Source organism: Nyctereutes procyonoides, unplaced genomic scaffold, assembly GCF_905146905.1.
Source record: "Nyctereutes procyonoides isolate TBG_1078 unplaced genomic scaffold, NYPRO_anot_genome, whole genome shotgun sequence".
Classification (NCBI taxonomy): Eukaryota; Metazoa; Chordata; class Mammalia; order Carnivora; family Canidae; genus Nyctereutes; species Nyctereutes procyonoides.
In genome coordinates, this window is record NW_026575030.1 from 3,240,885 (window position 1) to 3,258,902 (window position 18,018).

The 18,018-nt window shown below is 46.0% G+C and overlaps 2 protein-coding genes across 2 annotated transcripts in view; one reads left to right on the forward strand and one right to left on the reverse strand.

Moving 5' to 3' along the window:
* The window catches only part of LYPD1 (LY6/PLAUR domain containing 1), a 44,334-nt gene extending 40,324 nt beyond the window's left edge, over window positions 1–4,010 (forward strand). The window contains exon 3 of the mRNA XM_055316291.1: window positions 3,369–4,010. Within this exon, the coding sequence (XP_055172266.1) occupies window positions 3,369–3,604 (236 nt within the window). The 3' untranslated portion in view covers window positions 3,605–4,010. The remainder of the gene's footprint in view (window positions 1–3,368) is intronic.
* A 15-nt stretch (window positions 4,011–4,025) lies between these two features.
* GPR39 (G protein-coupled receptor 39) overlaps window positions 4,026–18,018 on the reverse strand; it is a 201,439-nt gene continuing 187,446 nt past the window's right edge. The window contains exon 2 of the mRNA XM_055316290.1: window positions 4,026–4,450. Coding sequence (XP_055172265.1) covers window positions 4,029–4,450 — 422 coding nt within the window. The 3' untranslated portion in view covers window positions 4,026–4,028. The remainder of the gene's footprint in view (window positions 4,451–18,018) is intronic.

An 18,018-nucleotide genomic window follows, 5' to 3' on the forward strand; every position in this document is an offset into this window, starting at 1 on the left:
CTGGCTGTTTAGTAGTTTCTCTGTTCCTTCTTTGGCTCTCTTCCTTTGTCATCTGATGACTTTGGTTAGTGTATGCTTAGATTCCTTTCTCTTGTGTATCTACTTGTGGTTTTTGCTATGTTATCTTAAGGCTCACATATAACAACTTATATCTACAGCAGTCTTTTGTAAGTTGATAAGCTTGAAGGCATTCATAAGCTCTACATTTGTACTCCCCACCCCTCCATTTTATGTTTTACATGTTACATTTTACCTCTTGCGTAACCCTTAACCTTCACACTAGCATTATAATTAATCCACTACCTTTGCTATATTGTTGTCTTTATCAGTGAGATATATAGCTTTTTTATGTTTTGCCACTATTTCTTAAAAAAAATTTATTTATTCATGAGAGAGACAGACATAGGAAGAGGGAGAAGCAGTTTCCTTGGAGGGAGCCCAATGCGAGACTTGATCCCAGGATCACACTCTGAGTTAAGGGTAGACGCTCAACCACTGAACCACCCAGGCATCCCTGTTTTGCCACTATTTCACTCCCTTTCTTTTCAGCCTAAAGAAGACCCTTTAACATTTCTTATAAGGCAAGTTTTGTGATGATTAACTCATTTGGCTTTTGCTTGCCTAGGAAACTCTCCCTCATTTCTAAGGGATAATTTTGCCATGTGTTCTTGGTTGGAAATTTTTCCCCCTTTTTAGCACTTGAACTGTATCATGCCTCTTCAGGCCTGCAAAGTTTCTGAAGAGTCTGCTGATAGTGTAATGGGGGTTTCCTTGTACGTAACAAGTTGTTTTTCTCTTGCTGGTTTTGAGTCTCTTCCTGCATTTAACACTGACATTTTAATTATGTGTCTTGGTGTGTGTCTCTTTGGGATCACTTTATTTGGAACTCTATGGGCTTCCTGGATGGTTCTTTCCTTCCCCAGGTTCAGGAAATGTTCAGCCTATATTTTTGTCCTCATCTTGTCCTCCGGGGTCTCTTAAAAAAGACTGTTAGCTACTTGATGTGGTCTCTCAGGTCCCTTCATCTACCTATACTTTTCTTCTTGCTGCTCTGATGGAGTAAGTTTTCTCTGCCCTGCTGTTGAGCTCTTCTGGTATTATTTTCTGTTTAGTTACTGTATTCTTCAGCTCTGTGACTTTTACCTGATACTTATATTTTCTGTCTCTTTGTTGAAGTTCCCACCATGTTTATCCATTCTTCTCCAAGTTTGGTGAGCATCTTTAGGACCATTACTTTTAACTCTGTGAGGTAAATTACATGTTTCTGTAAGGTTCTTTCTGAAGCTTTATGTCAGTCTTTCTCCTCTGTTTTCTTTACATCATTCCTCTTTGTGTTTCTCAAGCAGCCTATTTTCATTTTAATAGTTTCCAGAAGTTGAGGATGTGCCAAGACAGGTCAGTGTCCCCAAGGGGAGGCTCTCAGTGCTTTGATCCAGGCTAACTGGAAGTTAGACCTGGAGGCACCAACTTTAAAGAATGGACATATATATAGTCCTGTGGGAGCATAAGTTCCACTGGCCACCAGAATAGGTGCTGCCACCAATGTCTTGTGGGCAGCAGTCACAAAAATCAGGGCTCCTTTTGTGTATTACTTATCTAACCTATCTCATCATCATCCCTTAGCCCTACAGAGTTAGGCTTAAAAATGCAAACTGTAAAACCGCATATAGGACGTGATACCATTAACAAAGCTGTGTACACACACAATTTTTCCATGGAGACATATGTAAATGTATAGAAACAGGACTGGAAGGAGGCCATCCAGACACTGAAGAGTGCTAACCTCTGAGGTGGAACTAGTTAAGAGACATTTTTATCTTCTCTCATTGAGTTTTTCTTAAAATAAAAAATACTTAATTTTTCACTGTAAAAATTCACTTAATAAAGTTTATTGAAGTTGAACTAGCAAATGGCAGTAAAATTTCCTTAAATGGCAATGGATAGAAAATGTAGAGAATACAGGAAACTATTAATGGGCAATGCCCAGCAGCAGGTTTTTTTTTTTTTTAACAAATCAGTGCCTCTTACATACATATATATGCACACATTCTTTCTCCAAGGACTTTATCTTTCCCAATACATCTTACCAGAGCAGCTACTGTCTACAGTGTTAAAACACTAGGAACTTCATCCTTTCAAATGTGCAGCTATAGCACAAAAATGACTTAAAATTGTATGTTTTAAACTATTTCTTTACCTTCCACTTGGAAGTTTTAGGTTGCTCAATTTCTCCATAACTAAAAACCACAATTGATGAGGAGGGGGTGCGAGCCAAAGCAATGCCTACAAAACATCTCTGCAGGGAGTCAGAAAGCAAGGAGCCCTGGCTACTAGCGGAATACGTTTGAGCTCTCAGCTGTGCAGGGCAGCACACAAGCTAAAGCCATTTACTTCCAGGTCTGGCTATTGTAGACATATTGTTTATCTCCCCCTTCTCAAAAAACCCCACGTTTTTGTAGTTTATGACTGGCTGCTTTGGCACATATACTGTCATAAGGTCTTGACAGAATTGAGCCAGAATGCTACGTTCAAATCCCAGCTCCTCTCTAGGCCAGTAGTGTGCCCTCAGGCAAATTCCTCAACTTCTCTTGCCCTTACTGTGCCCCATCTCTGAAATGGGGACCTCCCCTGTAGGGTCACTGCAGGTGGTAAATGAACTTGTATTCTATAGCCCTCTGTAAAGTGCCTGGCATACAGGAAAGCATGAAAATGAAGTTAGCTATTATTTTAGGAAAGTTCCAGCTTTAAGAGCTGATTATTCGATGACAGTGCTGTAATTCGGACATGTCATATGTGCTCCTAGGTTATTAAAGGGTGGCTATGATGCTAAATAGGCAGATGGCCATATATTCTGAGGGCAAAGCTTGTTTCCTGGAAAAAGGCTCTCCTGGGTACACTGTCAACACTAGGTCACCCCCTCCCTAAAATGTGGTGGACCTTGAAACCTCAGAAAAATCAGGACTCCTTCAATAGGGATCATGTTCTTCTATGTATTAGTTCTTCAGATAACTTTAGGGTTTAACAAACACATAGGTGAGAGCCATCATAAAGTATAGTATCACTCTCCCTGGCATGAGACAGCCACAGCAGCAATTTAAAGAAAAAGTAAATAAAAAGTTCTGTGTGAATTTTAAGTGCACTTTGATTTTAATAGCTCTTTGCGGATACTGATAGCTGAAATAGCTTTTTGGAACAACAAGGAAGGGAGTTGTAGGATGAAGAAGTCCTCTTACTTACATAGTTTGGTGGGGGAGGGGTGAGCGCTCAATGAAACCACCCAAAGTAACTTCCTGGGCTGTGGGAGGAGTAAAGATGAGCTGTCATTTAAGAAACAGCAGCTAACCCAGGTCCTTGGGTTTGTGTTGCAGGGATCATGTACCGCAAGTCGTGTGCATCATCAGCAGCCTGCCTCATCGCCTCCGCCGGGTACCAATCCTTCTGCTCCCCTGGGAAACTGAACTCAGTGTGCATCAGCTGCTGCAACACCCCTCTTTGCAACGGGCCCCGGCCCAAGAAACGGAGCAGTTCGGCCTTGGCTCTTCGGCCGGGGCTCCCCACCACCATCCTGCTCCTCCAGTTAGCCCTCCTCTGGGCTCACTGCTGAAGGTGAAGGAGACCCTCGCGCCTCCTGCATCGTGCTTGGGGCCCTCGCTCCCCCCCGCTTCTCCTGGGTGTCCTTTGATTCTGGGGTGGGAGGGGAGTAGAATCACCCTCTTCAGTTCCTTTGCCAGTGAAAGAGCTCCGTGTGAAACATTTTTGTAAGCCCTGAATAAATTCGGTCTGAATTTTCAGTGTGTACTTAAAGGAAGGGGTGAGCAAGAGCCTGGACCCCCAACTCTGCCCCCAGAGTCCAGGTCATCAGCCCTTAGAAGGCACTGAGAGGGGCATCCAGTTGCTTCCAAGACCCCTGCCTTCCACTCCTGCCCCTCCCAGGCACAGTGTGTTGTCACCCCCGTGGCAGGCTAACGTCGCTGGGGTGGGGGTGGGGGGTGCCACGTAGGCCTCCAGGCCTGTCGCATCCTGGACATTCACACCTCTTGCTCCTGCAACCCGTTGTGGGGCTTGGGCTCGGGCTCGCTCTGGAAAGTAGCCAAGCGCACCTGGGGGGTCGCCGCAGGGGAACCGGGCGGGGGCGCGGCGGCGAGGAGGGGGCGGCGCCCCGAGGGCGCGGGGTCGGGGCCGCGCAGGTGCCCGCGGTGCCGGGCGGGCGGCAGCGCCAGGCGGCAGCGCAGCACCTGGCCGAACGCGGTGCGGAACTGCTGCGAGGACACGTTGTACAGCAGCGGGTTGACGACGGAGCTCAGGTAGAAGAAGGTGTCGGAGACGGGGAGCAGCAGCATGTAGGCGCGGAAGTAGGGCCTCGTCCAGTCGTGCTTGGGCTGCGCCGCTGCCATGATCCTCCGCACCTGGTTGGGCAGCCAGCAGACGGCCAAGGTCACCACGATCAGCCCTGCGGGGCGAGAGGGGGCGGGGACGCGGATGAGGCCCGGCGGGGCGGGGCGGGGCGGGCGCGGCAGAGGGGCCTGGGGTCAAGGGCGGGGGCACCCGGTTAAGGACCGGCGAAGGCTTTAGACAGTTATACCTGTTGGTAGCTCTTACTTTTTTTTGCCTTTTATATATTTTTTTAAGTTTATTGGTGTTCAATTTGCCAACATATAGAATAACTCCCAGTGCTCATCCCATCACGTGCCCCCCTCAGTGCCCATCACCCAGTCACCCCAACCCTCCTCCCCTTCCACCACCCCTTGTTCCTTTCCCAGGGTTAGGAGTCTCTCGTGTTCTGTCTCCCTTTCTGATAGCTCTTACTTTAAAACATGTTTTCCTTGCTGGGTATCCAGGAAGCTTACTAGGCAGGCCAGCCACCCAGTTCTGCCTTTTTTTTCAGGAAATCGACCTAGACTCTATGGAAGGTCAGGTGGGACGATACCTGTATCTTTAGACCACGTCCACATGAACACCCAGCGCTATTTTCAGGATGAGCAGAAACGGTGTCCCTGCTAAGGAAGCAGCGTAGCCAGGGACACTGGTTGCGCTTTCCATTTCAAGTGACACAAAATCAGGAAAAGCCCGGCACTGAGAATGTTGTTCGGTGTGCACACCTGTCATTCTAATGCTTCTATCTCCAACAGGACTTCTGTCCATTTTCAGATTTTTTTTTTAAGTTATATCATCTTGTCCACCCTCATGGGGGGGTGGGGGAGACAATTATCCTCAAATAATGGAAAATAGCAAATTTCAAGTTCAGCCAGTAGCATGCCTTTGCAGCACAGAGTTACAGCAGCCTCCAAAAGGATTAGGCCCTGGAAGACCACCACTTAGTGACCCATATGCAGGTCAAGAGTTGCCTGAATGAATGGACATGTCTGCATGCCCACATACTTGCATGTCAACTTACATGCTCATCTGTTTCTATGACCTCTGACAGAGAAAAGAATTTATCTACAGCAACCCCAAAAAAAAAAAAAAAGAAAAAAAAAAAAAAAAGGAACCAAGTCACCACGTCCCAAAAGAGGAAGATCAGGAATCTATGCAGGAATCAACAGATCGTCCGCTCTCTTCACCCTGAGCCAAGACACCAGAATTTAAGTTCCTGTGTGGAGAGCTGAGATCTTAAAAGCTGTGTTTTGAATTTTTAGAAATGCTTCCTCCTGCTCCTAAATTTGATTATCATAGTAAGAAGATTTGTTCACATTTCAAAAGTTTGTATTTTCTAGGAAACCACAGGGAAGCAGTGGTTGGCAATAATCTCTTTCTGCCTCTGATCCATGGTACATACCTCATTAATAGATGCTCCAGGAAACCAGCCACATTTGCACATCCAGGGTCGGCCCTCCCACACACACTCACCTGAGCAAGCCTTACCTGGGTGTCTGAGTAGCCTTAGGTATATTCTCTGCACTGAAATAAATGACCCAGCTCCCTCAACAAATCCTCCACAAATCCCAGCTGTCAGCAATGGTGGCCTGGAAACTCCCCTCCCCTGATCATTTCTTGCCAAACCTCAGCCCAAGCTTAAAACTCAAACCAATTTGCTTATTTCTTTCCTTTGAGTCGCTTCCCTGAGAACACTCAGTAAATCTAAAAATAAAATGAGCAGAGTAACATCGATCTGATGAAAAGGCCAAAAAAAAAAAAAAAAGTCCCCTTAAGTAAAGAGTATAGTCTGAATCACCTCCAGTGACAGCTGCTGAGTGGAAACAAAAATCAACATTTTCCTGTGTTTAAAAAAAAAAAAAATACTTGCATAGGAAATTGGGAGCCTTTCTCCCCCCACTTTGAGAAGCACGGATGCTTCCAGCCATGTGTGCTGTTCAAAGTAACTGGTAAGTGATTCCTCCTCATGTTTTATCAGAGATGGTCCTGACTGAAAGGTTCGTCTCGTTAACTGAAAAGCCTAGGAAGCTTCTGCATAGGGAAGCTACGAGTCTCCACTGAGGCTTCCGTTCTCTGCCACTACCTTTCACACGAGCACAACCACCTTCATCTGAAGACTTAGTTCCCAGGATATGGAAATCGAGTGCGGGGTTTCAGATGTGTGCTACCTGCTCTGTGGGAAGCTTCAGGAGGCAAGAGTCTAGCAAGGTGACAAGAACCCACTTGTACTGACTCGGGTTGAACCTAGCACAGCTTTTCAAGCCCATGGGGGAAAAGGCAGGGAGATAAAGGGCTGGGGTTGTGGGGCGAGTTACGAAGTCCTTGTGCTTCCATCCTGGCTTTGGCCCTGTTCTACTGAGCTCCTGTCTGCATGACCCTTCTTGTTACCTTCACCCCCTTTGCTGGTATCTGTTTGTCCTTGACTGACCTTCCCATCAAAATAAGTTTAGTAAAAAGCAAGACCGAGTATGTCAGGTATGAGGCAAGGGATGGGAGCAGTTGAAGAGTTGTGGCCTGACTTTGCAGTCTTAGCCAGGAGAAAATTTTTCTGCAATCCAAGTGAGCTGAGGTCAGTAAGCTGGGGGAGCCTTATTCTGAACAAGTTGCTGAAAATAGAGACTGGATCCAAGATTCTCCAATGATAAGGAAAGGGGGAATCTCAGCTTTGTGGGTGTACGGTAGCAAGGCAGGATCGCAAATACAGACCCGGAGAACAAGAGCAGAGTTAGAAATACGCAGGGATGAAAAACTGGGCATCAGAGGGGCGCCTGGGTGGCTCAGTCGGTTAAGCACCCGCCTCTGGCTCAGGTCATGATCTCAGGAACCCGGGATGAGCCTGGGTCAGCTCCCTGCTTCTCTCTCCCTCTCCCCCTCCCCCTGCTCATGCTTTCTTTCAAAAAGATAGAATCATTTTTAAAAATATTAGGCATCAGAAAAGTCTTTACATATAACCAAGAATGATGTAAAGTTCCAAGTTTTCCCTATGTCAGGCTCTGTGCTAAGCCCTCCGTGCTTTTTTTTCCCTGTGCATTTGTCACTTCTGACAATACCATGGTGAGACCCAGTGCTGTGACTATCTTCATTTTACAGAGGAGGAAGTTGAGGCTCAGGTCAGTTGCCCACATCCTGCAACTGGGACATGTGCTTGCCAAGACTCCAACATCCTTTATACACTTACTATCTTTCCTGAGAGACCCATTATTGCTTCTCATGTTCTTCTATTTGAAAAGACAGGAAATGGATATAAAGCAGCCCTGACCGCTAGAAGTATAAGCTACCTAGGTGGGTTTAAACTTAATATTTTGAATAGTCACATTCAAAAAGCAGAAAAACAAGAACATTCAGCTTGACACCTTATGTGCAGCTCCCCCAAATATTATTTCACGTGCAATGTCAACATGCAAACTAAAATTGAGAGCTTTAACATCCCCCCCCCCATACTTTGAAGACCCAGTGTGGTTTTTATTCTTACAATACATTTCAACTAGGACCAGCCACACATGGCTGCATCGATAGTACAAGTTAAAGCACCTGTCCCCACAAGACGACTCCTTAATGTCCCCCCTTCCCAGCCATATACTCAGTGTATGATCCCTGTCAAACCAAGGGCTCCCTCATCCCACCTGTGTTGTTCTTCCTAAGATTCTGATGCAGCCGACTCGATCCCGATCCCATATCTGAGTAGGAATTCTTAGCCTAGGGTAGAGTGGGTTTAGCCAGTCTTTTCATCAAAAGCCTCTGTATGAGGGGACTGCCACTTATCTATAGTCTAAATCGTTCTCAGAGCACAAAATGAAATTTTGCACTTCTCTTTCTAAATCCTGCCTAGTCCTTTTGGAATAACAGATTGTACTAAATACCCTGCAGGGTTGTTGGAATATACTTCTCCCATAGCAACTAGAGTTTGGGAAAAATGGCTGGTGTCTTTCCTCCTGCACTTTGAAAGATAATTTTGTTCTAGGAAAATGGAGCATTAGGCCTACCGGCACCCACCCCTGGCACATGTGAAGTGTGCATCCGTGGTCAGCCTCTGATGGGAAGCCTCTGGTAACCGAACCAGCCTCCTTTTGAAATTTGTCATTTTACGATGACAGGTGATTGCTGACTTTCACATTTGGGGGGTGGGGGTGGAAGTGCATTATTTTAGATGACATTGAGAGTAACTACCATGTCCCATGGTAAACTTTTTATTGAGCTGTTTGCAACTAGTTCAGCTCAAGTCCTAGCTACTCTAGGTGAGACAAAGCTTTAAAATCTTATTCGTGCCTTAATAGAGTATATTAAAGACTTGAAAATTTATGTTTCACTGCAATCAGCTTGGACTTACATTTGGAAAAATCTATAATGCTTTGGTCTGTATGGTATAATGTGTAGCCCACAGTTAAATAACTTTACGGTGAACTTGAATGAAGATCAGGGAACTGAACCCAGTAGTGTTAAGAAGGTAAACTATTTTAACTGCATTATTGATAGAGCTGTATTATATTCCAGACAGCCTTGCACTCTGGGTTAAGAAACACCTTCATAGCTTATCTGTTCTTCCACATAAAGTACTTCCATTTTTCCTCCTTGATCACTACACTAAAATGACAGGCACCATTAGACGAGGACACAGATTTATTCTTGGCAGTGTAATGTTGTTTAAAAAACAACTAATACCGATGTCCAACAACATCTCATCCTAAAGCCTGACATTTCAACAGCATTTGAATCAGCCTGCCTGGTGTAATCTGTGGAAGAGGTGAAGCTATGCCACCTGAGACATGGCCATATTTGTTCATCTAACTCTGGGCTCTCTCTTCTCCCCTCTAGCCTTTCAAGTGAAGGTAGCTCTTCGTGTGCTCCCCAGAATTCATCTTAGCATCCTCCGAGATTGGGACAGCAGATTGGAGACCAGGCATAGAACCCTTTTGTCTTCCAAATGCTGAAACTGAGGCTAAGTCATTCCCCCAAGATCTCCAAGGGCAGGGAGATCTTGCCTTACTGCTCTGAATATGGAATTCCACCCTGAATTGGCAAACAAGCCTATCATTCCAGTCCAATGGAGTTTTCTTTGCCCCAGTTTTAGGCTCAAATTGGTCTATCCACAGCATGGAATGCAGTGTGAGGCAGGTCAGTCTCAAATCCCAGCTGAAGTCATTCTCTGGATTCAGTTTTAGAACCGGGCTCCCCAAACACAGGCACAATGACAAAGCCCAGAGCCACATACTTTCCCTCCAAAGAAAGGTGAGATGTAGCCAAGGGGAGCTGAAGCAATGTTTGGAAAGCAAGATAGGAGTCCAGGTCATGACCTGGTGACCAAGCCAGCAAGGACCCATCTATCCATCAGTCTGTTCATCTTTCTTAGGTACTTGCTAGAAAAGAACACTTAGTCTCTTATTAAGCCAAAAAGATTTGAATATTCCAACTTTCCCCAGCAGAGGTAATTTGTAATTTAAAGGAATCCCAAAGATTTGCTTTTCCACCTGGCCTTGGGAGTCCCATTGTACTGAATCATTGAAGCCCCGGGAGCACAGAGGGGGTTATGGAGAATCATTTCGGTTTTCTGTGCTTAAAATAGCTTTTCTATCCTCTTTCTGCCAGCAGAGTCAAGGTCTCTCTAACCTGACCACAGTGAGGAGGCATTAGATATCTCCCCTTCCGCGCCTCTCGCCCTCAATTTCAGTCCTCTGGACTTGACTCACTCAACAACCACCTCCCTGATTGGCTGAAGCCATTGACACACCCTGTCCTAGGCACTAACAATAAAAAGCTGAGGAGGATGAGGCAGCTACAGCCGGGTAGTTTGCAAAGGGCCATGAACACTCAGAAAATTAAAGAGTAGTGAGAGTTGCCTGGAAAAGGCCACCCAGGCAAAGACAGAGCACGAGCAGGGGATTGAGGAAACCACTGCCAGCCTCAGTACAGCTGGGGCCAGAACCAGAATGAAGAGGTGGGTGGAGACAGTGGGAAATGAGGCCCATTAGAGAACACTCCATCAGGTTTTGTGGACAATAAATTAACCAGCATATAGTAGGATAAAGAACAGCTGCTTGTCAAGTGACATTTAAATAGCAATTGTCAGTGGAAAGCATATGGTTAGTTGAATGAAAAGCCAGGAAAAGACAAATACATCCAATAAAAGGTTTTAGCACTTTCTCGATTTATACCTTTGTGTTTGCCAATCTGCCTCTGCCAGCCAGTTGAGACACTGATCTCTCTGACTTTACCACATCCAACAAGCCAACCTTGGTTTAGTCTCTGATCACTGAGACAGTGGTTCTCAAAGCAGGGTTCCTGGAACAGCAGCATCGAAACCTCTGATGCTTACTCAAATTTGAGAACTAGTCTAAGACAAGCACATGTTGAGGAGAGCCTGGATCACTGGGTATTTGTGGCCCTATCACTGCCACGTTGGTCACATTTGAAGCTTCCCATTTTCCCGAGTGTCTGCAGACTGAGTTGACAGGAACTGAGAACCCCTCCCTCATTCCTGAGTATTGCCTTTGCCTTCTCTCTTCTCCCCTCCATCTCTTGCCAAGGTCACCATAAACAGGCCCTATAGAGCCCTTGCATATGCTGCCCACACACTCCTCCTTTCCCTCTCCATGGCTTTCCTTGATGCCTTTGAGAAAGTGACTACAGCAGCAGCAGGCAAGTTCCTAACAGCTAACAGGTGGCTTCCTGGAAGGGTGGTTGCCACACACTGCTACGTTATCCAAAGGAAAGCTGAAAGGTTTTGGAAGGAATGCAGACAGGATGTGAGGGGCCTGGGTGTTGGCTGAGCACTGGACATACACCCTCTGAGATCCTGCTCTACCTCCCGTGTTCTCTGACCCTGCCAGGGCATGCCTGGATACCTTGCGGTCACTTTCCCAGTGGCCCGTGGGCTTAGTGAATTTTGTTTGAACCCATCTGCCTTCTTTCCCTCTTTTCTGTTGAGAAATGTGTTAGGGGAAGACAGAAGAGCAGTTGGAGTTTGTTTTCAGAGCAGGGCACAGGCCACAACTTTAAAATGATGTAAAGGCCACACATGGCCGCTTCTGTCCATGGAGACAGATAGTTGGATGTCCTATCTTTGCCCCAGCTATTTGAGGGAGCCTAGGAAAGGTCTCTGTCCCCAGTGTGGCTCCATCCACCATGTTGAGGCCAGAGACCCAGATTCCAAAATGGCCTGCAATTTGCTAGGCATTACATCCATCTCATTCTGCTCTACAAGCTCCAGGACAAGAACACAAGCTATAAATCGCTACAATTGCAAATATATAATTCTAAAACAAGCCCTCCTGTCTGGGAGCTGTAGGACAGCCACATGTACTCAAAGTGAGCAGCATATAGGGTCTGCATTATGGTTTAGTGTCTCTGTTCCTTTATGAATGCATGCTAAATGATCAACTGGAATCCACTGAATAAATATTTTTCTTTGTGATCTCAACTGTATGCAGCTGTGTGGCTTTCTATGCAAATAGTCTATTCGGAATCCACTGATAGTTAGGTCCCCGTGTGTGGTGTGGCTATAAAAGCCCAAAGCTGTTCCTCAGCAAGAAATGCTTCTTCCCTGGGAACACCCAGCGGAGTGGGTGGTGATAATGAGGGCCATGATGCTCTCTAAGTCTGCCAGGGGAAGCTGCAGACTGTGGGATGGCCAGGCCCCCCTCCGGTGGATCAACTCATCCCAGCCCCCCAGCCAGCCATGCCATTTACAAACACTCAAACACTCATCAGTTTTTATGGCTGAAAGCCTGCAGTTTTTAATGGAATTTAGTTTCCTGCAACTGGTAGAGAATCAAAGCTTTAAACACTAGCACTGAAAGAAAAACAGAGATCTGAGTCTACTGGTAAACCAGGAGAATCCCCAGAGATTTAGGATGAGGACCCCAAAATTTACACAGCCCACAAGTCCAAACACAGGGCCTCCCAGTCTGGTGGTGTCTGCACTGGCCATAAGCTCCTCTCAGAACCCAGTGAAACCACACAAACCTTAGGTAATGCCGTACTCAGCCAAGTGCTCAGCAGAGGCAACATGGGCATTCTGGGAGCGTGTAGACAAGCAAATGTGCCTGCAGATCACCTGGTCCTGCCTCTCTCTTTCCAAGATCACTCCTTGCACCTCCTCAGTGCTACAAGATAGAGTCTCTGGGGAAACTGGTGCTGAGTATGACTGAGGCAGGCTAGGCCCAGGTGGGGTGAGCAGGCCCCCTGTCCTCCCCAGACTCCAAGACCCTGCACATGCTTAGATCCAGACCACATCTTTCTCTTCCTCTGCTCTTCCTTCTCTTCTGTCCCTTCCTCTCTCCTCCTCCCCCTGACTTCCCATGCATTGTCCAGCTCTTAATCTACAAGTGTCTGCTGTCAATGCCTCCAGGAAGCCTTCCTAGCTTCACAAAGCTAAATCAAGTTTTCTGCTACAAGTTTACCGCCACCTTTTACTCCTGTCCCTGTCATCATAACACTGCAGCATCAACTAGACCACAAACTCCATGGAAGCAAGATGTTTTATATTCACCACTGTATCCTTGGCACAGAACAGAAAACCCTCCCCACTGTAAAGATTTGTGGGAGGTAGGGAGAGTGCTGGTGGTTCCAGGTAAGGGCTGAGCAAGAGGGCATTTAAAACTTGAATTCATCTAATTCATCTAATGTATTGAATTCATCTAATGTATATAGAATCATCTAATTCATCTAATGTATATTAAATGCATTTGAATTCATCTAATGTATATAGAATCAATATGAAGCTAGCTGCCCTGTCCAGAGGGTCCACACTAACCCTTCTGACATGGAGCCTAGAGGCTGCATGATTTTCACCCCCCATCCTGAGGAGAAGGGAAGGAGACAGTGGGAATTGCAAGAAAGAATCACCTTTTCATTCAAGCAAGACAAGAACCCCTGAGCCCAAGAAAGAGGTCTAGACAGGGACTGAGAAGTCTTGATTCTGACAAGTGCCTTCAGAGGTCTGCAGTTTTAGTGTCCCAAGCTCTTTGCTACTCGCCAATCTTTAGCTTATCTGCACTAAAAATATGTTATCCGGTTTCTCTCCAAGATGGCCTGATGGATATAAGCAGAGTACAGTGAGGGTCAGCAGGTAAGACAGGATATAGAAGAGCCACATTCACCAGAGAGACAAGTTGGAGGATGTTCATTTGTCCCCAAATCATGTGATAAATCATGGCCTCCATGAAGATGCCACAGTCTTTGTTAGAGAGGCTGCAGGCCAAAACTCAAAGCTTAAGGTTTGAGGTCAGCAGCCAAAGTGGTAACTCAGAGATGAAGAGAAAGCACCTAGAAGAGCATTTGGGAAAGGTGGTGGAAGACTATTTCTATGTCCCCAGGAAAAATGCAATCCTGCAATTATAACCTTCAATTTCCATCTGGGCACAACTTGGCCTTAGAGGCAGAGGATGTGGTGAGAAAACAAGGGAGGCCAGATTATGCCCCTCCCTGCTCTGTGCCCATCACAAATGTTTTGGTAACTCCACCCACTAAGGGATGCTCAGCTTTATTCTGTCGAGCTTCTTATCTACAAAATGGACCCAGCAAGAGCTGCTGAGATGATGAAACATGGAAATAAAGTGCTCAATACAGTGCCTGCTGCCAGCCAAGGGCTCTTCATAGTTATGACCATTAGTACCCTCATCAGCCCCTCCACCCCACCACCCCATCTGCCACCACCATCTCTTCTATCATCATTACCATCACCTCCACACCTTCACCCTTCTCTGCCACCATTTCCACCATCATCACCATCTCCATTACATCCTCACTGCCACCTACATAGCTCCCCAAGCTCAGAGATCCAGGGGAAGGTTGACTAGAACCACTGAATATCAGACACCTTCTAATCCTAAACTCACAAACAAAGCCCAGAACAATTCCATGACTTTAGCAGGGTTATCTTGCTCAACAGTAGCAAAGAGAGGACCAGGACTTAAATCTCCTCACTTCCAGGTCAAAGCTCTTTCCCCTACCTGGGTTTAGAGCTTTTGCCACTCTGCTCTAAAGCCTTGAAAGCTTTATCTCTCCCCCGAATACACACATAGGGGTAAGCTGGGGTTTCAAGAAGAGAGGCAAGGAATAGAGGCCATAATAAAAGAAACAACTGATGGACAGCAGGATTGCAAGGAGGACAAATTCCAAATCATAGGAAGACAGGAGCCCCGAGCCCCTCCCTGGCTCACTGTCCCCACACAATTCCTCTCCAGGAAGAATGACAAGGGGCAGGGAGGCTCCATGACTGTCTGATCATCTGGTCACTTAAGCTAAGAATCTTTGCTTTTTGTCCTCCATACTGTACTCCACCCTCCAGCTCACATCCCAACCCACACCCAGTGCCCCATAGCCATGTAACCCCCAGGCTGAGCTCCCATACAGTGGAGGGGGTGAGCGCTGGGATTTGTTGTCAGACTGATCTGGGTTTAAATGGTGAAAATAGTATCTGCCTCATGGAGTGACTGTAAGAAAATCTCAAGGACATACACGCCCGAAAGGAGCACAGCAGTGGGGCACGAATGGCAGCAACTACTACTGATTACCTAATCCCATCGGCTGCTCCAGGGTGGAGGTAATACTCGCTAAAATTAACCTAATGCATGTATATTTCAAGACACCCTTCTTAACACTTAACTTACACTTGAAAAAATTAAAAAAAAATTTTAACTTACACTTGATTATTTAAACATTACAGCAAGCCCCACAAGGTGGCCATGACTCGACTTTGTTGCTATCATACAGATAAGAAAGTTGAAGCGAGGATGGGTCACATCTCCTGGCCAAACACACAGCTGGCCAGGACAGGCCAGAGGTTAGACCCAGGCAGTCTGATCTAGAGTTGGTGCTCTTGACTCTACTGCCCACCCTGCCACTCAGCTGTGGAGCCCCATGGAGGGTGGGGTGGGGGGGTGACAGATCAAATGCTTTCTGAGTCCCAAATTCAAGTTAAAGCATTTCAATTCAAATGGCCACAAGTTCTGAAATATATTTGTTTCTATGGGTGTCTCAGAATCTTAGCTGTCAGAAAATAAACACCTCCCCAAGCACATCTCTCTCTGGTAAAGCATGAGTCATCTTGAAAAGGCCTTTTTACATTTAAGGTGAACACAATGAAGTTTCCTGTTAGGTAGAGAAAAGCTTGGTGGAATTCAAAGAAACAAACTAGCTTTGAATAGGAGTCTGGGAGGCTAGACTAGAGAAGGTCTGCTTTTGATTGCATTTATGTTATGGAAAGCAAGCACATCTATCCCACCCCCACTCCCATGCACACTAAGAGTTCTGGAGAAGGATACTTTCCTATAAAAAGTCATTTACATTCAGAGGTAAAGGCTACTCTCACCCATCATAGGCTGGCTCTTTCCCTCCTCATAAATATTATCTAAAATTTGGTTTCAAAGTAAATTAGAAAATAAGTTCAGTTTCCCATTATCTGCTCATATCATGTAAGTTAGCAGTGAAATTCTAGGAACAATCTAAAGCAAAATGCCAGGACAGGAGGGAAAAAAAAAAAAAAGGATTCAGCTGATGGGAGAGATACCAAAAGAAGTTCAGGAAGGAGCCAGGCTCATACCGTGTTTTATTTAGAGCTGAGGGTTCTCAGCTGAAATCAGTAAAGCTCTCGGGGAAGTTGAGGAGATGGTATCGGGCTTCCAAGATAGGGTTTTGTATCAGGAATGATCAGATAAGGATGCCTTCCTGTTAATGATTTGAAAATGAAATTACTGTTACATGACAGGATAAGAATAAATCCCTCTGGTAGAATTTTTTTTTTTTTTCTTTTCATAGGGCTAAAAAAACTCCAAGGAAATAGCCTTGCAGGTTTGGGAGCACGAAGCGTGAGTTCTTCTATCCGAGTGTAGCAATAACTGTCAAAGATGCGCAGCATTCTTCTACACGCTAAATCCAGTGCAGCCCAACAATCACAGCATCCTGCTTCCGTGTTGAAGCTGGTCCTTATCTGTTATCTCACCTGTCTCCTTCATCTGACCACCAAATGGCAGAGCACCTCCAGGCACTGTCCCCAGGTCTTTACCACCACCTTCTCACCCCCTCTCCCTGGGTGCCTCCTCCATGCCTCTGCTCTGAGATACCCTCTCTAAGGATATTCAATCCCAAGCTAGTGTTGCCAGCCTCAGGAGACATCCAGAGCCAGATCCCTACAGCCAAATGCCTACTCAACATCATGGCCTGGAGAGCTCATCTGCATCTATGATGGGACATGTCCAAACTGACTTACTGACCAGCCAGCCATCCAGACCTGCCCTCCCTCCACTGCCCCCAGCCTCAATCAACTCTAGTATCACTCGCTGAGTTTTTCCAACTGAAAACACGCAAGTCACCCCACCCCGTTCTACTTCAGCCTCCTCCTTCCCATACTCAAATTCCTCAGCCTTTCACATACCTCCACAGCCTGTCCCCTTCTCGTCATCCCTTTGTGAGACCCCTAATAGGGGCTGCCATTTTCTCATGCCTGGACTAGCTCCCTAACTGGTCTTGTTCAAAACCACTCCTGCCCAAGACACTCTCCAGGATCATCTTGTTAAATTAAAAGGTTATGTCATCCCCTTGCTTAAAACCTCCCAATTGCTTATATTTGGCCTGAGAATAAATCCCCAGTCTCTAGCAAGCCCTACAGGATCTGACTTAGCTTATTCCTTCGCACTCTCCTCATACAACCTTCTGCTTGGAACACCTAACACTTTCTGTTTTCTGTGTCTGTTTGGAACACCTAACACTCTCTCATTTCCTAGAGCCAGACAATCCCTTCCTGCCTCAGAGTTCTTAGCAAGCCTGCTTCCCTTCCTCTCATCTTCCTAATTTACATTATCTTTTAGTCATCAGCTGAAAGACTGCTTCTTCCTAGAAGCTGATATTTCACATTTGGACCCCTGTTATAAGCACCCATTACCCCATACTTCTTGGCCGCACTCTACAATTGGATGTAGTTAACTTGGAACGTGTGCACTTCACGTCTGTCTTCTCAGCCATGTGAGCTCCCTAGGGTTAGAGCTGGGTCTGTCCTGTTCTTGGTGTGCAGTGTGTGGCATGGCATCTGGTACACAGTCGGTACCCAATACATGCGGAAAGACCTACCAGTTCCTGCTCCTAACCATGTAGTGAGGTGGATTGATGGGAGGCTGTCATCCCTATTTTTAACTGATGAAAAGGGTGACAAGCATTACCCTGAATCAATTTGGTTCAGGTTACAAAGAAAATGAGTTGGAGACAAAGCCTAAAACCTGGGATCTTGTGCAATCAAAGATGCTCACAACTTCAAGTACATCCTTCCAGCATTATGTGCCCATGTTTGCAACCCTCTTTTCCAGAGATCTAGTCCCACACCCTTTCCAACAGCTTAACCAAAAGAGGGAGGCAAGCATGGGACCTTTCCCAGGATGGACTAAAGATCTGCATCCAACCTTTGTCTGGAAGGAGGGACCTATGTTAATTGAGCAACACAGTCAAATTACAGAAGTGGGGCTTGAAAGTTTGACCCAGAACCACCTCAGAAATGACAAAGGAGTTTCCTTGCCTGTAAAATGATGGTTTGTCTTAGATTTCTGAGGCCCTTTCCACCTGTAAGGCTCTAATTACTTAACTCCTCTGTACTCCAGGAGTCTCCTCTAAAACCTACAGGTCAATGAATCACATTTCACAGGGATATTGTCTGAACTA